General features: G+C 36.7%; 3 protein-coding genes and 1 long non-coding RNA gene across 7 annotated transcripts; 2 read left to right on the forward strand and 2 right to left on the reverse strand.

Moving 5' to 3' along the window:
- The first annotated feature begins 549 nt into the window (after nucleotides 1-549).
- Nucleotides 550-7952, forward strand: LOC105971645 (histone-lysine N-methyltransferase ATX4). 2 transcript variants are annotated; one of them, XM_012996501.2, is made up of 23 exons: nucleotides 550-2149; nucleotides 2238-2293; nucleotides 2398-2614; nucleotides 2830-2955; nucleotides 3064-3132; nucleotides 3238-3306; nucleotides 3426-3517; nucleotides 3619-3711; nucleotides 3803-3938; nucleotides 4154-4259; nucleotides 4369-4468; nucleotides 4583-4707; nucleotides 5239-5384; nucleotides 5552-5656; nucleotides 5948-6012; nucleotides 6114-6318; nucleotides 6486-6569; nucleotides 6650-6706; nucleotides 6785-6874; nucleotides 6986-7072; nucleotides 7173-7247; nucleotides 7351-7451; nucleotides 7558-7952. In XM_012996501.2, exons 1-23 carry the CDS (start codon nucleotides 1289-1291, stop codon nucleotides 7646-7648), a joined length of 3156 nt encoding a protein of 1051 aa, XP_012851955.2. In that variant the 5' UTR covers nucleotides 550-1288; the 3' UTR covers nucleotides 7649-7952. The 2 variants fall into 2 exon arrangements, with proteins under 2 accessions (XP_012851955.2, XP_012851954.2); XM_012996500.2 differs by having other exon boundaries at nucleotides 582-2149; nucleotides 2827-2955.
- A 1193-nt stretch (nucleotides 7953-9145) lies between these two features.
- Nucleotides 9146-10122, reverse strand: LOC148769868 (uncharacterized). Its single transcript, XR_016031501.1, has 2 exons — nucleotides 9870-10122; nucleotides 9146-9344 (listed from the first exon to the last, which is right to left on the reverse strand). It is a non-coding gene; the product is annotated as an uncharacterized LOC148769868 (long non-coding RNA).
- A 1494-nt stretch (nucleotides 10123-11616) lies between these two features.
- On the forward strand, nucleotides 11617-16232 carry ORG1 (OBP3-responsive protein 1). Of its 3 annotated transcripts, none has more exons than XM_012996506.2 (14): nucleotides 11617-11845; nucleotides 12200-12553; nucleotides 12670-12713; nucleotides 12812-12890; nucleotides 12979-13095; nucleotides 13254-13436; nucleotides 13533-13619; nucleotides 13803-13909; nucleotides 14003-14090; nucleotides 14187-14267; nucleotides 14358-14434; nucleotides 14608-14743; nucleotides 15029-15091; nucleotides 15528-16232. In XM_012996506.2, exons 2-14 carry the CDS (start codon nucleotides 12236-12238, stop codon nucleotides 16170-16172), a joined length of 2025 nt encoding a protein of 674 aa, XP_012851960.2. In that variant the 5' UTR covers nucleotides 11617-11845; nucleotides 12200-12235; the 3' UTR covers nucleotides 16173-16232. The 3 variants fall into 3 exon arrangements, with proteins under 3 accessions (XP_012851960.2, XP_012851962.2, XP_012851961.2); XM_012996508.2 differs by having other exon boundaries at nucleotides 11828-12091; XM_012996507.2 differs by having other exon boundaries at nucleotides 11828-11995.
- A 755-nt stretch (nucleotides 16233-16987) lies between these two features.
- Nucleotides 16988-22945, reverse strand: ATO (splicing factor-like protein). The gene is made up of 13 exons (XM_088819241.1): nucleotides 22551-22945; nucleotides 22306-22425; nucleotides 22102-22206; nucleotides 21329-21471; nucleotides 20505-20601; nucleotides 20032-20196; nucleotides 19545-19616; nucleotides 18975-19133; nucleotides 18647-18724; nucleotides 17819-17947; nucleotides 17527-17673; nucleotides 17251-17402; nucleotides 16988-17122 (listed from the first exon to the last, which is right to left on the reverse strand). The coding sequence occupies exons 1-12, from the start codon at nucleotides 22722-22724 to the stop codon at nucleotides 17256-17258; spliced, it is 1536 nt and encodes a 511-aa protein (XP_088675367.1). The 5' UTR covers nucleotides 22725-22945; the 3' UTR covers nucleotides 16988-17122; nucleotides 17251-17255.
- Nucleotides 22946-23023: the final 78 nt, after the last annotated feature.

Genomic DNA, 23023 nt, shown 5'->3' on the forward strand with positions numbered 1-23023 from the left:
TTGACTAGGCATTCTACATCTATACCAAAACAAATCATCTTGTTTATTTTTTTCCAAATTGTTGCCATAAAATAAATCATTCACCCCCAAATTTGAGTAGAGACCCCACTTACCTCAACATTCATTGGCTTGGTAAAATTTCAACCAGCAACCACAATCCGTACAACCTTCTCAAGAACGACCACCACTTTCTCCGGCGGCGTCAGTCTTTGTGCACCCTTTCCGCCGCCTTTGGTTACTCCGCTCCCGACCCGCTTAATATATTCGGGCCCCAATTCTTCAATTATGCTCCAAATTTATATATATATCGTTGAAATTGTTGCCATACTGAAATTGTGCCAACACTAAGGTAAACACACACACACACATATATACATACAATATTTTTTTTCAATCTCGAATCCGTCAACCTTTATTCGATAACCCATAAAATCAGATGGGCCCAATCAAGAAAAAAAATAAAAATATATAATAAAATCAAAAAATAAACTGTTTCGTATAGAAAAAAAATATATTTATATATATTCTTACATCCATTACACTTTTATTGCATCAACTTTTAGGAAACTCAATCTTCTCCCGCCATCCTCTGCAGAAAAACCAAAAACAATTAAAATAAATTCACACAAAAAAAAAACCGAGGCCCAAAAGCCATGTCTGTACCAGGTTGGCACACCACGACTCCACAACTCTCTCAACATTGGAATTGGGCTCTCTCTCACCACTTACGGCGCAATTTAGCGTCACATTGTTGCATTCACAGTTATAACGCCGACCCTCCCTTTCTCTCTCTCTAGAAAACTTTTCTTCATCTATCTATCTATACATACACTTTTCTGTATCTATATATTACCAACCATAACCAAATTGATTTGTGAAAATTTGCCACGCCAAAAAAATATTAAAATTTTAGCTCCAATTTATTTATAGTTTAAGTAGTACTAAATCGTATATACACTCCAGTGCATCTATATACGCATATAAAAATTTATCCTATTTATCTTTCTCTCACATCGAGAGTCACGGTTAGAGAGAGAGAGAGAATTGAAACAGAGATCCCTATTCTAAGACTACTCTCTGAATACCGAGAATCGTTTAATTTCGTCAAGGCAAGGAAGGAAATTTCTTCTCTTAGCGTCTTCGCGCAGGCAAATTGGGGATGATTGCGGTGAGAATTCATTGGGTTTGACTGATTACAGAGTTTTCCGAAGCTGTTGGAAGACTCTTCAATTGTGATTAGGGTTTTCAATTGAGTTAATTTGGGTGCTTTTGGAGTATCTGCGGGAAGATGATAGTGAAGAAGAGCTTGAAATCGGTAATGCCGATTTTGAAACGGTGCCGGCTCGGCCGCTCCGCCGGTGACGACGAGGAGTCATCGGTTCATCGGAAGAAACGAAAAATTTCCAATGGTTATTACCCTATGCATCTCCTTGGAGAGGCTGCCGCTGGTATTATTCCTTTCAACGGCTATGGAATCCAGAAGATCCTCTCTAACTCCGCCGCCTCTACGGAGGTTAGAGGTGGCCGGGAGCGCATCGCAGCTTCAGAACCGAGGACTGCAAATTCGAAAGTGAAGGAAGTCTCTCGGCCGCCGCTAGTGAAAACTTCCCGGGGGAGGGTTCAGGTACTGCCTTCACGATTCAATGACTCAATTCTCGATAATTGGAAGAAAGAAAAAGATATTAGTACAAACGAAGAGAGAGACTCTGCTCCGGATACAGAATATATACCGGCTAAAGGGAAGGACAACAAACTCGGCTCCAAAACCCTGAGAATTCACGGCGATGGAAACATTAACAGAAAGCGGAGTGAGGGGAAGACTAATAGCAGCCAATGCCGTAAGTTTTCACCATTGTCAGAGGATGAGATAGCAGAACTGAGAAATAATGAGTTGAGAATCTCTGATAGTAGGAAGTATGATGAAGAGTTGGAAGAGTTTATAAAAATAAGTGGCATTGATAAATTGTATAGTACAAAGGATTTTGTTGAAGGTGAAATAGTGTGGGCGAAGTCGGGGAAGCATTGTCCTGCTTGGCCAGCAATTGTGCTTAATCAAGAGTCTCAAGTTCCCCAGCAAGTTTTCAACTTTCGGGTTGCTGGAACAGTTTGCGTAATGTTCTTTGGTTATTCTGGAAATGGAACACAAAGGGTAAAGTGTGGTTTATTTTCTATCTTTTGTTTGCTTGCCAACCGTAATAACTAACAATGGACTTATTTTATCTTGTCTTTTATTGCAGGATTATGCATGGATTAAAAGCGGGATGATATTTCCATTTGTAGATTATGTAGACAGGTGCTTAGTTGTTGGTTTCTTTTGTTCTTTCTTTGTGTTTTCTTTTGCCCTCTTAATTACGATATCAATGGAAAGTTGTAATCAATGTTAGTTTGTTGGTATAGTTTCCAGGGTCAGACCGAACTGAATGATAGTAAGCCGGTTGACTTACGTTCTGCCATAGAAGAGGCATTCCTAGCAGAAAATGGATTTAACGAAATGTTGATGGTTGAAATTAATGCGGCAGCTGGCAACATGGATTATTTCCATTCTCTTAAAAGAGGAGCGGTCTTCGAGGTATCTGATTCAAACCAGGATAAGAATTGCGATTCTATAGAACAGGTGAGTTCGTTAAGACCAAATATTTATGGATTTTCTTGTAGGCATTAATAATTTATCGTGCGTTGGAGTGGCCTTAACAATTATTTTGTGGTTGGTTGGGGTCTGAACGGCAATTATGTACACACTTTCTTTATTTTTAAATATAGTGAAAGTAAATCAAATAAAATACTTGCCAATATCGGCATGAATTAAGAACAGTTAATCTTTGATAGCAGGATGTACATATGAAACAAGAGTCGAGATCCTGTGAAGCCTGTGGCGTAAGCATTGCACCTAGATTAGCAAGGAAATCACATAATTCAGCTGCTGGTATCAATCGTCTGTGTACATCTTGTGCCAGGGTTTGTTGCTTGCTTTCTCTAGCAATGTTCTTAAGTCATTCTTCAACATCATCCTCTTTGATAGTTTATTTATCTTTGTTTACGATTGCTTCTTTCCTTTTTTTTCAGTTGAAAAAAATGAAACACTATTGCGGCATATGCAAAAAGATTCGGAATCAATCAGACAATGGAACTTGGGTAAGCTCATGTTTCACCTTTCAGGATTCTTCTCCTTGTTTTGGTTATGTCCTCTGGATGTGATTTTTCTATTATGCTAATGAGTCTTTTTACTTGGAAAATCAGGTGAGGTGTAATGGTTGTAAAGTTTGGGTCCATGCAGAGTGTGACAAATTTTCAAAAAGCAAGTTCAAGGTACTCTTTCATGCCCAGCGTTCTAATTTTCTTTCTTTCTTTCCTTATGGATATCTACATAGAAATATCTGGTAGAAAACCTGAAAGTTTTTTGATTACCCCGATTTCTCTGGCTCTAGGATCTGAGAGCAAGTGATTACTACTGCCCTGAATGCAAAGCTAGGTTTAATTTTGAACTCTCTGATTCAGAGAATTTGCAAGCTAAAACTAAGTAAGTTATGCTTCCTATCTGCTTAAGAGTGTTGATTTTCTGCTGTCAGCGTAATCACTTTTTTACTTCCAAATTTAAGATAATTATGATTCCTGATGCAGAAATAACAAAAAAAACGGTAAACATACATTGCCGGACAAAGTTGCTGTAGTCTGCTCCGGGGTCGAGGGAATTTATTTTCCTAGTCTTCATTTGTAAGCATTAGTTAATTTTCCATTTCCATCACTCTGAATATCTCCTAGTGGGTGTTCTGTTTACTGAGAGAACAACACTATCCTTTGGCAGAGTTATTTGCAAGTGCGGGTATTGTGGAATGGAAAAGCAGGCACTTAGTGAATGGGAACGGCACACAGGATCCAAAACTAGAAACTGGAAGTCAAGCGTCAGGGTCAAAGGTTCCTTGATACCTCTTGAACAATGGGTCTGTTCTTAAAGCTGATCTCTCATTTCATAGTCTGTTTATTTTCCAGGAGTGTGTGTTAAAGGCTTACACCTATATACATAAGAATCCAATGGTATTCTACTCATGTGATGGTTTGCTAATAGGAGATGTCTTTCTTTGTTGGTAACTGGTATTTCCATGATTTATTACATTGGATGCATAAATTGTAACATATATTTTTTTTCTCATGACAGATGCTACAGATGGCTGAGTATCATGAACGTAGTCTTGTACCTGCCAAATCTGTCAAACGTCCTTCTATAAAAGTCCGCAAGCAGAAGTTACTTACATTCTTACAAGGTTCTCTCCAGCCTCTACATTCAAATTCCATGAGATACTTTAGTCTGCTCTATATACATTAGCCTTAATTAATAAATTAACTTTGCGTTTTTATTTTTTTATGTAATAGAACCTTATGAACCTGTTAGTGCCAAGTGGACAACAGAGAGATGCGCAGTATGCCGATGGGTCGAAGATTGGGACTTCAACAAAATTATTATTTGCATTAGGTATTGTCAAACTAATCTTCATATCAAACCAATGAGCTCCATTACACGTCAAATTCTTCAAAAACATTCCGCCACTTAAAGAATATAATATTGTTTTCCCTCTGTTACTTTCAGATGTCAAATAGCTGTTCATCAAGAATGCTATGGGGCAAGAAATGTTCGTGATTTTACTTCATGGGTCTGCAGAGCCTGCGAGACACCTGACATTGAGCGAGAATGTTGCCTCTGTCCTGTGAAAGGCATGGCTCTTACATCAATCAAACGTTTTACTCATATTGATAGTACTGCTTTATTTTCCTGGTTTAAAAATAAACTTGATCATATTATAAATTCATTGAGTATTGGTCGCATGTTTAGAATTGAGGGAAAGTTTTGTGAATATACTCTTCTGCTGTTTAGTGCCTCATTTGCCAAAAAATATGAAGAAATTTTAATTCGCAAAACTCGTGAATTCATGACCTTTTATGTGCTTAAATTTACAAAAGGCTGTAAATAGAAGGGGGAAAACAAACTAAGACTCTTTAAGTTACTATAATCCCATTATACTCATTGAATTTTGAGCACAGTGGTTGACATTCTGTTCTTCAAAACGAGTGCAGTCTTGTGAAACTTAGTTTAAGAGAAGAACTGAGTATATTTGATGTCTTCTTCCTCTTCCAGTAATATGTTATATGATGTTATAATTGGACGTGTAATATTTAGTGAATCATTATCTTCATTTTATCAAATCATAGTTTTTCCTAACTTATATGAGTTGTGGGAAATTTTAGGGGGCGCTCTGAAGCCTACAGATGTGGCGCCGTTATGGGTGCATGTTACTTGCGCTTGGTTCCAACCTCAAGTTTCTTTTGCAAGCGATGAAAAGATGGAACCTGCGCTTGGAATATTAAGAATTCCTTCAAGTTCTTTTGTGAAGGTAATGGTGTTCTCTCACTCACGACTCATTTCAACCGCTTCCCTCATTTAGTGGTATCTTTCCTTTCTATTTATTTGGTTAGATTTTAATGTACTGTCCTTATGCTTCACCAAATTATTTATCCATTATAGTTCTTTATGTTGCTCTATCTGTTTTTTACATCTCAGATTTGTGTAGTTTGCAAACAAATTCATGGTTCCTGTACCCAATGTAGCAAGTGTTCCACTTATTACCATGCAGTGTGTGCATCAAGAGCAGGGTACCGCATGGAGGTGAGATGACTTCGATTACTTTCTTTTTCTTATCATGTTCATTTGTACCAGTTCTTGCAGGTATGGTTGCTGGCAGCCATTATGGATTGGTTGTGGGCTTTTACTTTTATGTTCTGGATTGAAAGACGCATTAATTGCCAAAATATCATCCCCACTAGCTACCAAATTCGCAATTTAATACAACCCAATGGGACGCTTGATAGTTTATCTAGATTCTGTTGATTGCATATCACATCTTTGCCAATTATATCTGTACAGAATGCTTCATAAAAATGTGTTATCAAAATGCAGTTGCACTGCCTGGAAAAGAACGGGAAACAAATGACAAAAATGGTTTCATATTGCGCCTATCACAGGTACTACTGCCGTGCTTATTTTTGCTATTTTATTTCCTTATTTGATCAAGAGAGGGTTTTTACAAGAGGCACCATTGCTAATCCATCTTCATTTTGTGCAGGGCCCCGGATCCAGATAATGTTCTGATAATAGAGACCCCCAAGGGGACTTTCTCTGCCAAAAGCTTACTTCAAAGCAAAAGGCACACGGGTGCGAGGCTAATTTCAACAAGCAGGTTGAAAATTGAGGAACCTCCTTTGGAAGATAATGAAGAGGCTGACCCGTTCTCTGCTGCAAGATGCCGTGTCTTCAAAAGAACAAAGAAGGTTTGTTCAGTGAACAATAAGATATGGCAAACTAAGATTATATGCATATATGTATAGATGGAGAAGGGAAAAGGACAAACAATTATGTGAATAAATATTGCAGATACAATGTGTATTAGCATCTTAACCTGTTTTAATGTTCCACGTTTCTTCTTGCTTGCAATCAGGCGAAAAAGGAGGCTGTTGCCCACCAAATTATGGGACCTCAGCGTCATTCTATGAGCGCAATACTAAAACTGAATGCAAATAGAGTAAATTTTCTCACCTAGCTTCTTTCTCGGTATGTGCTATTATTAAGACCAACCACTTACGATTGTCCTGTCTGAAACAGAAAATGGAGAAGCCATGTACCTTCTCCACCTTTAGGGAACGACTTCAACATTTACAGGTAACATTTGATTGTTGGTATTCTGCAATCATTGGGTGTCGCTTAATATTCGAACCTAATACTCATATGTGACTACAGAAGACAGAAAAGGATAAAGTCTGCTTTGGTAGATCTGAAATTCATGGGTGGGGTCTCTTTGCACGTAGGAACATCCCGGAAGGCGAAATGGTATTTCCTTTAGCTAGTTGTTGAATTTAGAGTAATTTAAGACCGTAGAGAAAGGGGCAGGAAAAATAAATCATTTACACCACCTCTAACATTTTATTTGATTATTGGCAGGTTGTCGAATATCGTGGCGAGCAAGTCAGACGCAGTGTTGCGGATCTTAGAGAGGCGCGGTATCGAGCAGCTGGCAAAGACTGCTATGTGAGAATATTTGTTTTATTTAATTATTTCTAGATTTGATTATGCAATATAATTTCTTCTGTCAAACAGTCAAATCTGAATTCATATAATTTCTGCTCAGCTGTTCAAAATCAGTGAAGAGGTTGTGGTGGATGCTACAGATGCAGGGAATATTGCCCGGCTAATCAACCATTCGGTAAGTTAATACCATATTCTTTTCTAAAACTAATTCTGGAAGTTGGTCCAAGTTTGATTCCTCATTCTGAATCTTAATAATTATTGTCACCTCAAATTTCCAGTGTATGCCCAACTGTTATGCAAGGATCATGAGTGTAGGTGATGACGAGAGCCGAATTGTACTTATTGCAAAGACAAACGTTCTTGCTGGGGATGAATTGACGTATTTCTCCCTCTCTCTTTCTATCTCTCTCTCCATCTCTCGTTTAATTAGTGAAAAACAAAATAGAAGTAGATTTTTACTGTTTCTTTTTGGTGCATATTGGCAGGTACGATTACTTATTCGATCCGAACGAGCCTGATGAATTCAAAGTGCCTTGCATGTGTAACGCTCCAAACTGCAGAAAATTCATGAACTAGGTCGTCACGACACAGTATAATCTTGGTCCTTCAACAAGAATTCCAGCTATTTCTCGTTGCTCTAGAGCTCACCGTCTTAGGTTACTAACTGTGTAAAGAAAATCGCGTAAAAGGAAAATATAAATATTAATTTATTTTTTTCCCGCTTCATTTAGGATAAATTCAAAGAGATATGGAATAATGGCTATTAGTCTCTAGAGGTAGAGAGAGAGAGAGAGAGCTTCAGGCATTTTGTATAAATTACAAGCACAAATGCCCAGAGTTAAAAGCAAAATGGCATCATTTCTTGTTATTCTTTGGCAAATAGAGAAACAAGTGTCTTCATTTCTTTGTTTAATAATATAGTTTTTTTCTTTTTGTTTTGTAACTAAAAAAATGTACAAGCAATTATGGTATGACGGTGTCCAATTTTACAATTTTGACACTGTAATCGGCATCCAGACGTACGTTGTGGAATTACTTATATGAGATAAACCCCTCACTCAATTTCCTAAGAGGGATAAGTCCAATTAATAATTCCATTTTTGAGATAACCCCCTCCCATAGCAAAATACTTATATTACCCTTGTAGTGTATTTTTTAATTTTAATGTTTAATTTATTTTCTCAAAATAACTTCCCTAAAAATCCGCCTAATCCCCAAAATCTCTCAAACAATCTTATGCCATTTCAATTAAAAAAAATTACGCTTTTTTAATTCTGTTTTTAGTTGACTTTTTTTTTTTGCAGAAATTATTTTTTAAAATTTTGATTAAACTGTTTTTTTTTTTTTTTTTTTTATTCTGAAGCGTTTTTTATAAGAAAATTATAAAATTTTGATTTTCTTTAAAAAAAAATATTTCGTTTTTAAAAATTGATTTTTAATTTTGATTTTTTTTTTAAATTCTCTTTTGACATTTTGATTTAAAAAACAAAGATTTTAACAATTGAAATCCACTATAAACTTATCGAAAACCACTATGTAATTAACGAAAATCACTACGTAATTAATGTATTTATTCCATTAAAAAAAATCATTATAAATTTATCGAAAACCACTATGTCATTAACGAAAATCGCTATGTAATTAATGTATTTCATTACAAAAATTCATTATAAACTTATCGAAAACCACTATGTATTAACGTAGTTCGTTACGAAAATCCATTATAAGCTTAATATTCACTATTCGTAATCCACTATTCACTGTTTAACTCCGTGAATTTAAAATTCACTATTCGAAATCCACTATTCACTGTTTAACTGCCTGAATTTAAAATCCACTATTTGAAATCCACTATTCACTGTTTCACTGCCTGAATTTAAAATCCATTATTCGAAATCCACTATTCATTGTTTGAAATCCACTATTCACTGCAACCCCTATCTCTCTAACGTAATCCACTATATAATGTCGCTTGAGAATTCAAAAACCACTATTTACTATAAGCGCATCGACATCCCCTTCTCTATTGTTCGCGCCTGCATCAAGTATACTTTGTCTGAAATCCACTACAAGTTCATCAAAAACCACTACAAAAATATAGAAATCAACTACAAAAGATCCCCTTTACAAAGAGAAAATCCACTAAAAACTTGCCTAAATCCACTACGAAAATCTCATTTAATAAAAAATGTCATTACAGACAATAGTAGAGTCACCCGAGCATCACCCAACCTCGTCCCACTTGTTGCCATCACTCCACTTGTGCAAGAACCTGAACCGAAAAAAAAGAAGACAACAACGTGTAAATTTAATTCATTCAAAACAAAAAATCAGTTTTGCAAAGCAAGAATTTTAAATCTACTACAATCTCATCCAAACCCATTACAAAAAAATATTAAAATCCACCAAATTATTAACATATTCCACTACAAAACAATTATAAAAATATTAATGTAATGGCCCATTGCACTGATCTTTTACAAAAAGATCCAAAACTATCATTCAAATTCTCTATGCTCACATCTTTCTTTACCCCTGTCACACCATAATCTAATTCACACACAAATTCTAATTACCATTCATCACCGTACCAAAAAATAATTATATAAAAAAAAGTCATCTCGTCTTAACAAGAGAGGGGCCAAATATGTGTTTAATTGGTTCCTACTACTAAATCACCACCACTTACCAGTAAAAAATCTGAATTGCTTTTATACAAAAACTCTTGATTTCATCTCCAAACTTCTTAAATTCTATATGGATTCTACAACTGTTGCGAATACAATTAAATTTTAACCTTGAAAGTTGATGATGCGCTCCCAGCAAAAAACACTGTATTGAAATAGAGAATTCCAGGGGCTGGAAATTGCCCCAACTTCCGCCGCCGTGATGGAAGAAACATTGCATAGGAAAGAGACGGAAGAGGGAATCGAAGAGAGATTATGGGTAGTTATTGAGAGAGAGAAGGAGATTCATAGAGATAATTTGCGGTGCCAGTGTTGGAGGGAAAAGAGAGGGACGACCGGTGGGAGATCTCACCGAGGAGGAGGAGGAGGAGGAGGCTGGAGATGATGGGGCGACGAGGTGCGAGCGTGGGTTGTGCAGATTTCAGAGAAGGGGAGAGAAGAGAAACGAGAGACACGGCTATATGAGAAATGTGGTTAGGTTAAAGAAATTGAGAAAGGGTAAAATAGGTTATTAATAATATAATTTGCTTAATAAAATACAATTGAATTTATCTAAAAAAGGAGTAAAAAAAATGGATCTAGTCTACTGATAAAATGCATATGAGGGGGTTTTCTCAAATAATCCCTAAGTATTAACACAATAATAAAGGGGTGTTCAGTGTCGGGTCGGGCGAATATTTATTATGCTTCAAGCCCGACCCGGCTATTTACTAGTAATAAATAGAGCTAATTGCACATAACCCCCTGTGTAATCTCGAATGGCTGAAAAACCCCCTGTGTTAAAAAAATTAGCACAAACCCCCCTATGTTGTTTTATACGAAGCACACTGCTCCTTTCGTCAAAATTCGCTATTGACTTATATACAATGACTAATTTACCCTTACCATAGAAACATGAAATTGTTAAGAAAAAAAAAACAAAAAGAAAAAGGAATTTCGAACAAAACCCAAAACCATCTTCCTCGACACACTGGAAAATCATGAAAAAACAAATCTTAGAAAAAAAACAGTGTGAAAGAAATGAGCTATTGTTTTTCCTTTTTTGAATAATTTTTCACTCAAATCCTCTACAAAACATCAATCTCCTTAGATTTTTAATAACTTTTCAGTAATCATTCCTCATAACTAGCCAAAATCGAAGTGTTACTGTTCAATTTGTCCGAAAAATGATTTCCGGCGTCGAATCTACATCAAACAAGACCCTACTTTTAGAAATCGTCGACCATCAAATTTGGCCGGAAAATGTTTACCCAGATCGAATCTACCTTTAACCAGGCCCAATCCTTATTTCTCGCCGGAATAACTCCCCATAGTCGTATTCGGTTCTTCTCGCCGGAAAAATGTTGTTGAAGGATGCATGTGCTGAAAATCCTCCATTACTGATGAACGGCGGAGGTCTGGGGGTTCAAACACTTGGCGTTGCCGAAGAGAAGTTGTCAGTGGAGGAGAAGATTGGAGGAGGCCGGTGGTGGGAGGAAAGGGGCGGCTGTAGGAAATTCGGGAAGAAGACGAGATCTAACCTTATTTTTTTTTTTTTTTTATATAATATGTTATTTTTGTTTGCCTAAGAAATTTTGAAAATTATAATTCGATCCAAAAATTTGTATTATTTGCAGTTAAACCCAAATAGATTTATGTATATTTATTAAAGAATTTAAGAGGGTATTTTTGACTTTTCACGTCAAAAATTACACTCTCAGTTGCACAAGCCGCGCGTACAACACACGACATGCTGTCAAGTACTTTTTTGCCTTTGACTAATTTTCATCGGGGGGTTCTTGCTAATATTTTTAACACGAGGGGTTTTTTGGCAATTTGAAATTACAGAGGGCTGGTCCTTGCAAAAAACCCGTAATAAATACTTAAGGGAGGGTACAGTAACAGTTTCACCCACGGATTACGGTGGCGCAGATATTTTACAATGGAAGGCGAGCGTGGCGGACGTAGACATGCGACGGGCTCATGTCGAAACGCTTCAACCTCTTACTTACACGCAACTCTCACACGCTACTTTCTCTCTCTATTTATCTTCTCTCTCCTCTCCTCCTAAACTTTCATTTTCTCTCTCACTCGGCGCCTTCTTCTGGTACGAATTCCTCTATCATGAACCTGCCCAACAATTAGCAACATATACAGTTATTTTGAAATTCACTTTTTTCGTTTTTCCCCCCTTTCTCTCTGTTGTATGTAGTGGTGCGATCTGTGCTGACAATTGCTAATTAGGTTCATCTTAGTGGTGAGATATCGATTTTTAGGATTGTGAAATTTAATTACGTTCGTTTCCTGTTTGATCTCATGCGTGAAAAAAATATATATTAAGTTATGCATTTAGGTAAAATTCGTGCTGAGTTGTCCTGTAATTTATTCGGTAATAATTGTGTTTTATGTGATTTGCCAGAAGAGTTTTAAACGATTCAGTTTCGCGTGTGGTGTTTTGCAGTTGATGCGAATTTGATTCGTCTTGTTCAATATTTCTATGGCAATATCGATCGGATTATGCTCGAGGTCATCTTTCGACTCTATTGAATTGCTGTTTTTTAAATCATTAAGTCACAGCAATTTGTCGAATAGACGAGTATTTTTGCCTCGGGTTTCAAGTGATAATAGCATCAGAAAGTGGAGGCCTAGAATCAAGTGTTTGGCATCCAGAGAAAATTTTACTCGTGAATTAGAATCGGAGGAAAGTGATGGTGTAAGTAGCTCAGACAATGATGATGATTTAAGCCATGTGATTAAGTTTAAGATTTCGGACTTTAATGTTCATGATCATGTTAGCATTGGCCATGGGGATAGGGTAAGTAACAGATTATTGGTTTCGTGTGCTATTTATGTTGTAAGATTGAGTTCATAAAGTTTCATGATGCTATGATCTGACTGTGTTTATTGTGCTTTTGTTGAGTTGTAATGCAGGGTGATGAAATTGTATATGAAGCTACAGTGAAGGAAGCTAGTAGGTTTGTTTTGATTTACGGCATTCGTTTCAGGATTTTATCAACGAAATATCATGAAGAGAAATAGAAATTCTAATAATGCTATCTTTCTAGTAATGCAGTCCACTGTTCAATAAGAAAGTTGTGCTTCGGCGACTGGTTAGCAATCAGGCGCAGCGTAGGGGAAGAAGGGCAATAGAGGTATGCTAAGTTGACATTAGGAAGTTACATTTTGAAAATGGTGATATTTTGTCTGACTTCGATGTCGTCTTGTTGAAATTACATTCAGGTATTGAAAAGACTGGCTCACCGTAGAGTAATGTACCATTCTTACTCGGTGCAAGTTCATGGATATATATGTTCATCCACAAATGATGACAGTGGTTCATTTACTCTAGTACATGGTGTAAGTTTCTCTTTCTCAAAAAGTCAATCTAGATTGGTGCTCCCGTTTTCATTTATTCTGTTAGTTAATGTGCTAATGATTTCATGTTCTAACTCATTGAAGGATTAACTATGATATTTCCAAGATGATTGTGGATCTGAATTTATTTTTATGTTCAGTATCATGGCAATTCTTCTTTGAGACATTGGCTTCAACAAGCAGATTGGCTACCAACTCTAGAAGCTACTCTCGTGTTGGATGAGGAGTCTGTCAGGCGAGTCGGTGATGATACAGTGGGAGGACCGGCAGTTTCTCGACAATTACGTCTTATTCGAATTTTAATGCGAGATCTGTTGATTGGAGTATGATTTGTCCCAAATATTATTATAACTATTTTTTTTCTTACAGTTTTGGGAATTGATGGTTCATAATGTTTCCAAATTTCTCTACTGCGCCAGGTGAATTACTTACACAGCAATGGACTTGCACATACAGAATTGAGACTCGAGAAGTTGCATATTAGCCCCATTGATAGACATATCAAAGTGAGTAAGCTATTCAAAGTCTCTAAGAAAATTAAGCATTATTTCATCCATTAAGTGAAACTAAAGAGTGAAGAACTGATAAACACATCAATTTTGATAAGACGTGCGCTATATTTTCTGATCAGTACAGAAATCATTCTACTTTGGTTAATCCTTTCTGTTCTTTTGCCACTGCCACCTTAGGTTGGAATATTGGGGAATGCTGCCAACTTTTATGATTGCATTCCAGATGATAACAAATTGGATAGCAACATTGATAGGAGAAAAATGATGATTGCATTTGACATGAGGTATCATATACAGATTGTAATTCATGTGTTCTTGCATTGATCTATCTATCACTATTTATTCATACGATACTCCCTTTTTAATGCCTTTGCAAGATGTCTTGGATTTATAATGGCTAAAATGGTTCTGAGAGACCTCATGGATCCAATGATTTTCGCCAAGTTCAAAGCATTCCTCTCCAAGGTATTTACATACAATCCGTACTGTGGTATAATTTGGAAGTATTGGCTTATGACTAAAGTCTAACTACCCTTTTTTTTTTCGTTTTGGCTGTTTCAGGGAAATGACCCTTCATGCTTGCGAGAGTTTCTGATGCATATTGTCAATAGAAATTCTTCTCCTGAAAATGTAGGATTTCAGGTAAGTGTCAATTTTCTTTCACACAACTTCATCCCTTTTCATTCCAAAACAACAAGATGCTAAGAATTATGATGCACAAACTTCTTGCAGATACTGGATAGAAACTGGGGTGCAGGTTGGAATTTGCTTTCCTTACTTCTTGCTACCAAATCTTCACAGAAAATAAGGTAGCTAAATTGATAATCTAGTTATAAAAATTTAACATCTTCAATCTTCATACATGTTTTAGATGGATATCTCAAATTCCAGAAACCTTGTTCCAGCTAGTCTTCATGATTGCTGAATACAATGCATTATCTAAACTATTTTATCTTGATTAAATTGAATTGTGATTCCACAGTTGCTTGGATGCTTTGAGGCATCCATTTCTGTGTGGACCAAGATGGCGTGTAGACCCAACAATGGACATGATCAGATGGAGCCTGGGTTCAACTGCAGTTAGAATCACTGAAGAATACATCTATGGAAGGCAGCAGGTTTTATGAAATCTTTGTCTTTCTTAAGTAGTGACAATTTTTCTACGATCCTAAGCAACCTGGAAAGCCTGAGTTATCTTGGCGAATACTGATTTTTACTTGTACTGGAAATTCTCATCCACTTGAAAAATATTTTGTTCTACTTTCATGATGGCAGAGATTGATAGTCCTGAACTAATAGCTTTTGAATTTGTTACATTCATGAAGTTCTATCCTTTAAATACTTATGAGCTGTTCGTCAGAATTTTTCAGTAACTTATTTAATCTGTTCTCTTTATGTTTCAGCGAAGAAGAATCGCATATTTCATTGAGCTGATGGAGATGTTGAATCCTCATTCAAAGCCAAGGGTAATAATACATTTAGTGAAGTTGTGCTTGCCGAACTGAATTACTTGGCATTACTAAAAATTGTTTTTGTGTCATCTCTTCTTTTTAGTTAACCCCCTAAACGACCCACCTGGTTCAAGCTTAGTGTATATATGGTTCTGCGAATATGATATTCTCTTATTTGTTACGATCATGTACAGATACAAACCTAGAAACATAGTCTGATTAAATCACCAATCAAATTTTGTCTGTAACAATGCACTAATATTACTTGCTAATAAATCTTGTAGTGGCAATTCCTTTTTATTTGCTGATAAATCAACAATTAACTCTGCCATATTCTCCGTTTTCTCAAAATAATTTTTATTTTAAAGTCATGTGTCGTATTTTTGTTCGATTACATCATGTTAGCAAAAAAAGCAAAGACTTGTTCAATAATCTCTACTCTAAATTGCAGAGTTGGCTGGAAATGCTTCCTGGCAAATGGCGACTTCTATATAGCACAGGCCGACATATAGGACTGACTTTTCGGCAACCTTCAACCAGAATCCTTATTGGTGATGTGCACCTAAACATAACTAAGCTATCAAAGTTACATGCAACCTTTTCTATAAAATCGGACATTGGCTTCAAAGTGATGCTTGGTCAAGATTGGCCCCATGATAAAACTGGAGCATCTGGTAAATTGGAAATTAACTCTCTTTCCAAGTTGAGAGCTGGGAGACGATTATACATTAAGGAGGAAACTAGTACGAAAATTAGTTCGGCCACTCCAGATATTAGGGATTCCATTCTGGAAAAACTGTCGAGCAAAAAGTGGAGAAAGACTATTCCCATAAAGGAATTTCCATCGAGTTTACCCGTCGCTAAACTTGTTCCTAGTGATGTTAACATTTCAATGAGTCTAGACGAGCCGTTAACTAGAAATGTTGCCACTGCACAGGATGTCATACGTGAAGTGAGAACGCAGGTGCCGCCTGAAATATTTGATCTGTCGAAAATAGTTTGTGGAACTTATGTAGATTCTAGATTGCTTGTCCTGAGAAGTGTGGATGGTTCTGCATTGTTGTTCACGAGGTCCCTCGTGAATGAAGATGGTTGACAAAACTTGTATCCCTCCCTCCGCATATTATATGAATGCTCATAGCTAGTTTGTTGATAAGTTGCCATAATTTACACCTCGAGTAGTTTGCATTGAGCTCCCCGCCTTTTTTTAATTTCGATTTGGGTTAAGTTGTGTGAATTGTTATTAGATAATTAATATTTTAAAAAAAGCGTGCTAGGAGATGTGGAAATTATGATGCGAGATAATCAATAAAAGATCTGGGTAGAGATAATTTCCTTACACAAGATGTCGCTAGTTAAAGATGCCTCATTTCACGTAGCCTTAATGGGCCTCGCCTCGTGTAGCATTAATGGGCCTCTCTGTCTCTTCTAAATGGGCTTCGCCTTAATGGGCCTCGCCGAGCCTTAATCGGCCTGGCCTTAATGAGCCTCATACTTAAATGGGCCTCGACTCGTTTAACTTGATTAACCTTAATGGGCCTCGCCTACATGGACTTTTCCTCGTTTCGCCTTTATTGGCCTCGCCGAGTTTCCCCATGATGGGCCGTGACATCGCATATTGGGCCTCGAGTTATAGGCTTTTTTCTAGGTGACAGAATTTTGGCCTGTTTATTTTTTAGGAGCCAGGAGCTGTATTTCAAGTTAATGACTATGAGAACACCACCACGTTAACTTCACAAATCAATTAAATATCACGGACAATCAATCTCACTCATTAACCAAAATTAGTAATGAGAGATAATAAAGCATGCAAGTGTTTGTTGACCCCTGCATCATAAGCAGAATTACTAGTTATAAAGTAACCAATACAAGCAAGCAAGCTTCTTAACAATGCTAGCGATCGCTGTCTCGTTTTTGGGCAAAAGGCAGTCTTACAACAGGTCACTTGAATCCAATTGGATTTCAAGCCTCTGCTTTGCTTAGACGGCCTTACAGATAAATAGCCAACATCTGAACCATCAAAGCACCAAGTATTCAGGGTCATTGTTCCTGAAAGAGATTAAAATATTTTTTCAATACACAAGGGAAGCCAACTAAAATACTGGATTTTTTTTTCGAGTTAATACTTAATACCATGAAATCCACGAATTTACTCATAATGGGTAGAGTGTACTTTCCTTCATATCAAACCCTGACGTTGTAGGTCAGTATATGTCTTCTTGTTATAAATGTTGCCCTCTTGATCTTCATATTCTTCTTCAAGATCCGGGCGCCATTTGTTTACTCCTTGCTTTTCTTGAATTCTTTCCCAGAGATGTTTTGCTTCCTAAGGGCAAGAAGAATATTGTGAGGAAATAATAAGTTAACATCCAACCATATTAATGCATTTAAGCTTCCACATAAATACAGAAATCCAGAATGAAGGAGAAAAAGGAAATTAGAAAGAGCACCTCAATTGATGTTATTTCATTAAAATTCTTGGTATTTGGAATTCCAAGACATCGCATTCCATGTTGGTGTCTCCATTCCTTGAAATGGCGCTCATAGGCTCTGCGTCCCCAATAACTGTGATTCCCACATATCTCACATTTGAACTCCTGAGAACATAAACAAGTTATTGAGAGGGTGGCATACAAGGAACAAATAAGTGTGCTTAACTCGGTAATTGACTATTGCTTGTTTGTGTTTAAGAAAATTATGTGCTCATTCACAATAAAGCTGCACCTCTTAAATTATGATTACCTGACCAAGCCCATGAAGCTTATACAACCAGTAGGGTATAGGCTTTCCATCCCAACCCATGGGTAATTTTAGGGGATTGTAGATCTGCTGATCTTCATCATCACTTTCAGATTCGGGTTGGACTTCGTCCTGATTATAGAATCCAAACATGAAATTATGCGTTGTCAACATAAAAGTGACCTGGACTTGTATCTAATAATAGCTGCATTCATGCAATAAGTAAACTTCTAGGCTCCTAACACTAATACAACTTCATTTATCCATTTAGTAATGAGCACAAGACAACAGCAAATTGCCATATGAAGATTAAAATATAAGCACTGACACACCCTTAATAACTTCCTGAAGATATCAAGACATAGAAGGTTCTTCCCAGCATGTAATTTTTCTCTGATTGACTTCAACAAATAAGAAAATCAATCATTTCGTTTGCAACTCGGAATGATAATAGTAACTCATTTGAAATGTGAAAAGAAAAGGAGAATTTCTTTGCAAGTGTGCCAAAGGAATATACATAAGTATATTGTTGTGATTCCTTGGTGTAAAACATGATAATGAATCATGCAAGAGTTTGATAGTCTTAAATCAAGGAATGGGTTCTACTGAAAATATATAAAATTATTTAAAAGAGAGCGAGACATGTAGCATAATCGGGAAACTGAAGACTAGAAGACACTGCTAAAAATTGACCAAGAACCTAAATGATCACTGTTGCATTAGGAAGTTTTTCTTCTTCTACTGTTTTCTTATTGCATGGGGATAAGTTATTATTTCCTTATATTTTTGTTTTTTTATTTCTTTTTGGGAGTCAGTTTGCAGAGATAGTACCTCTTCACGCTCCTGTACAATTTCATCATACGTCAAGGCGTGTTTCTTTTCAATGTTTTCTTTTGTCCGCACGATTGTCTGCAAAAAATCAAGAAACAATAAGCATAAGTCAGTGTTCATGAAAGTCGCAATGTCTTCAATAGCTCACAAGATGTAAACCTAAAACAGAAAACCAGGGGACCTGGTAAATAGCTACAATGACAAAACACACAGAATGCAGGTTGAGGGCATAAAAGAGACTGCAGTACAAAATGATGACATGGCAAAATGGTGGAAGGATGTGGGAGCGAAGGAGTCAGGGTGAACATAGCAATAGCCATTAGCTTACCTCAGACAACAGGTCACACAACTTGTTCATTTTTGCTTCCATCAAGGCAATAGCTTTTGCATCTTCACTGGATTGTAGTGCCGCAACACCACCATTTTGTTCGGGTCCACGAAAGCCTTTGACAAAATGTTTTCTATCCAGACTTTCAAGAGGTGTATCCTGCAAAAGGGATTTTCGTTTAAATGACCAATGTGTTTCATAAACCAAGTCAATTTTAATGTGAAAAAAAATAGTTTTAAGTTTCTTTATTCATCCATGGAAGTTTAAGATAAAGATTTCTTGAGCAGAGTTCTGATCAATCTCAGAAGAATAAGACAAGCTGCAGACTCTAAACTTACAGGTGAAGTTCGCAAAAGTCAACAAATTTAAGATGCACATTGTTTACTCACCTAGAGAGATACATAAACTAGTATACTTGCATAAGAGCAGACAACACATTAAACAAAAAGGAAATAAAAAAGAAGGAATTGTTTGCAAGGGGAGAGCAAATCTGCTTATATAAAAGCACATGTAAGCAACAGACAAGTAGCAAAATTTTGACATATCACATAAAAATGGTTATAACCTCACCTTAGTAAGAAAAAGCCTCTCTGCACGCTGTTTTACGGTACCTCCTGTTTTAAGACCAAGTGCAGCCAAAGCCTATAAAGCAGAGTCAACAACATAAACATAAACAGGGAAGTCAAATGCTTGTTATGAATTAAATGCAGTGCTGCAAACTATGCATCAGAAGCAAGATAACCCCACCAAACAGTACAACAAACAAAAAACACTGCAATATGAAGGATCCCCATCTCTACATGCATTGACCAACTAGTTTTCATTTTCAGAACTATTGCTAGGATATAACTGGGCGTTTAATGACAGATCTACAGGGTCACATCAGATAAGTGTTTAGTTTGATATATGTTTGACTCCCGAGTTCCAAATTAGCACAGCATGCATTTGCAATTTTGCATGAATTTGAACACAGAAATGCAATGTGGAACTAAATCTAGTTCTTTCAAATATATATGTAGAATTATCTATAGATACTTCCCAAAAATTCAAGCATTACCTCCTTTAACTTCTCAGGTCCTACTTCTGTTAGCTGTTCGGCTGTACTGTAATAATCCAGATCAATAAGTGCAATATGTTGATGGATATTTCCATCTTCTTGATTCTCGTTCTCCCATCCTTCTACCAGTCCACTGCTCCACAGCTCTTCAAATTCAACAGTAACCTGCAAGAGTCAAGACTCGAGACTATTCAGAATCTTATTAAGAATGGATAGAGAAACTTATTTTGATCAAAAAGTGAGCACTAGAAACTGGTCATCTGTTTCTACAGTGCCAAGCGTGAAAGCCAGTGAAATAAATGACAAATCATGGGAAGAGGCAAGACAAATCAAATTGGATCAACTGGATCAGTATATCAGATTCAAAGGTGAAAGCAGTTAAGTCCAATAAAGCAAGTAGTACATCTTATCACAAGGGTCATGGTAAATGAGGACAGAAATAAAGGATGAATGCCAATGGATTTGAAGCTAACCTTTGAAAATATTCTTTCAAGATCTTGCAAAGGTTCTGTACGCTCAAAAAAGTAAATAAGATACTCCAAAAGTCTCTGCATATATTCCCGATATTGCCTGTAGAAGACAAGAGAGGGTTATAATACATGATATAACAGCAGAAACCGGCACCTCTGTTAACTATCCGTTATTCATTATTGCTTCATGGACCAGTAAGGTTACACAGTTATAGTTATCTAATAGTCAGCCCTACACTATCAATGGCTCTCTCTTAAAACAATGGCAGTAGACAGCCTAACTACTATCAATGTTATCTTTCTTTTGATTAATAAACTCAATATAGTATAATATGAATAGCAATGAGTAATCGGGATAAATATATTGAATATCATGTAGAGGATTCTTTAGTATGCTCAACCGAAGTATAACAATATAGAACACACGTAATTTGCGATTAAACTCTTGTTCAGTAACATGTTCAGACATCACAATGTTTCCACGCGTATTATGACTCTTTTGGTCAGTTAGTACATAATAAGAACGAATGTATCATTTAAACAGCCAATAATAAGTCCCGAAGAGGACCATAACAAGCATAATGTACAAGTGGAAAACCCCATTCGGACACAAAACATTATCACTCTGACTATTTTGCATGACAAGACATAATTTCTTCACTTGTGTCACATGACCATCAACAGAAACATTTTTTTTGTTATCCCTAATATTATGTATCTTAACTATACACACATATGCAGAATGTAGAAGTATAAGGAAATATACAATATTCATAGTTTGAAAGACATATTCTGGACAAAGAGAGTTGCAAGCATAATAACTGTACCTAGTCAACTTCAACTTACGGGATATCTTCCCTTGGTCAGAAAATACATCAAGATAAGCAGAGTACTCAATTTGCTGACCAAATTTGGAATTGATGTACTCATTATACAGTTCATGCAAATCAAGGTATCGCCCAAAGGATTCCTGAAATCAAAACCATAAAATTGATTATAGATAAATATCAAGTCTACTTTCCGCAATAATAGAAAATTCCTATATCATGATGACGTCCCACTTCCAGAAACAAAGGAAAGGCTGACAAGTGTTAAGAGAACTGATGAAAACCTTTCTTGCCCATCTCAACATATGATCGAATCATGCAAAACCTAGCCAAAAGCCACAGTACCTGATAATAAAAAAACATTTTATACATCTATGAGACACTAGGTTAATCCCTTTCTAGGAGAACTACGAGAGCAAATAGATGTAACAGAATCATCCGGTACAGACCTAACAGGATCACATAAACTAGCAGGAACCATCTAGTTAGATGAAAATTAACCCGGACAAATTAGTGATGTGAAATTGCAGTTATCACACGAAACTTAATCAAGCCAGTCGCAAGTTGTTCTTAAACATAAAAAGCAACCACCGAGTTACTACATTAAAACATAAGGAAACATAAAATACCAAAAAAACTATCTTAAATTCCGAACAACTAGGCAGAAATCAGTGTGTATTACTCTTTTAAACTACAAAATCAACCACAAAATTACATAGGTCCTACTAATCTGCGTAATGTGCATATTAATGTACATGGAGGAGAGAGTTTACCTCCCCAGTGAACTCGATAGCCGGCTCCTCTTTAAGAAGCTGTTCATACTCATCAGTTGTATCAACATAACGTGCAGCTGAATGCCTTCTGTGGTAATCCCGAATCTGAATGCCAATACATAGCATCAACATTCACCAAAAATCGAAAAATAAAAAAAAATAGTAATTATCAAACAATAGCAAAACCCTAGTTAGGTCAGATACCTCTTTCAATCTGTCATAAAATGCACTATAAACATTAACATTCGTTGACGTCGAGCTCAGTCCACCAAGGGCGGCAATCTCATCTTTCCTAGCATTATCCTTATCTTCGTAAATTTCAATCTAGCAAACAAAAAGGCGCAACATAAAAAACACACGAGGAGAACGCATCTGTAACAAATTAAATGAACAAAACCTATGAACTATATATACTGATAATGTGTGAAACTAGTGAAAAAAAATCATACGATTTTATGAGTGGTGGAGGTGATTTGTTCGATCATGTTGCGAACGCGGTGGCTCTGGTAGAGACGGTCCTTGGTGTTCTGCGGTTCGGTTTGGAGATCCTTCACGACGGTCCGCTCCAGCCGCTCCACTTCCTCGTGCGCCGCACGCGTCACCTCCAGCAGCGTCGACGACATCTTTTCTTCCTTTTCTTCCCTCTTTTCCCCGCTGTTTCAGTGGAAAACCAGGGTTTCTTCTTCTTTTGGAAAACGAGGGTTTCTGATTTGTGAAGGTTTTGAGGGTTTCTGATTTGTGAGGGGGAAGGGGGTAAAACGAGAGTACGCTATTACGGTGTCGTTTTTGGTTTGGAATTAAATAAAGCGGAGAAAAGAGTCGGATAATGGAGGTATTGCAAAGTTTGGGGGAGTTTTCGCAAATAGTCCTCACAGAATAAATTTATTGCATAAGCCCCCCCACCTTTTGAATTGACCTTTGG

The sequence above is a fragment of the Erythranthe guttata genome, chromosome 6 (genome assembly GCF_056151865.1).
Source record: "Erythranthe guttata isolate IM_541 chromosome 6, IM_541, whole genome shotgun sequence".
Taxonomy (NCBI): domain Eukaryota; kingdom Viridiplantae; phylum Streptophyta; class Magnoliopsida; order Lamiales; family Phrymaceae; genus Erythranthe; species Erythranthe guttata.

What these genes read in the sequence shown, in the direction of transcription:
- LOC105971645 (XM_012996500.2), top strand. Translation starts at nt 1,289, where the DNA reads ATGATAGTGAAGAAGAGCTTGAAATCGGTAATGCCGATTTTGAAACGG. An exon ending in TGATACCTCTTGAACAATGG is followed by an intron (nt 3,939 to 4,153) that starts GTCTGTTCTTAA and finishes TTCTCATGACAG; the next exon opens with ATGCTACAGATGGCTGAGTA. An exon ending in GAGCAGGGTACCGCATGGAG is followed by an intron (nt 5,657 to 5,947) that starts GTGAGATGACTT and finishes ATCAAAATGCAG; the next exon opens with TTGCACTGCCTGGAAAAGAA.
- ORG1 (XM_012996506.2), top strand. Translation starts at nt 12,236, where the DNA reads ATGGCAATATCGATCGGATTATGCTCGAGGTCATCTTTCGACTCTATT. An exon ending in GGGGAAGAAGGGCAATAGAG is followed by an intron (nt 12,891 to 12,978) that starts GTATGCTAAGTT and finishes AATTACATTCAG; the next exon opens with GTATTGAAAAGACTGGCTCA. An exon ending in TCAAAGCATTCCTCTCCAAG is followed by an intron (nt 14,091 to 14,186) that starts GTATTTACATAC and finishes TGGCTGTTTCAG; the next exon opens with GGAAATGACCCTTCATGCTT.
- ATO (XM_088819241.1), bottom strand. Translation starts at nt 22,724, where the DNA reads ATGTCGTCGACGCTGCTGGAGGTGACGCGTGCGGCGCACGAGGAAGTG. An exon ending in CGTAAGTTGAAGTTGACTAG is followed by an intron (nt 20,602 to 21,328) that starts GTACAGTTATTA and finishes TGTCTTCTACAG; the next exon opens with GCAATATCGGGAATATATGC. An exon ending in ATGAAATAACATCAATTGAG is followed by an intron (nt 17,403 to 17,526) that starts GTGCTCTTTCTA and finishes TCTTGCCCTTAG; the next exon opens with GAAGCAAAACATCTCTGGGA.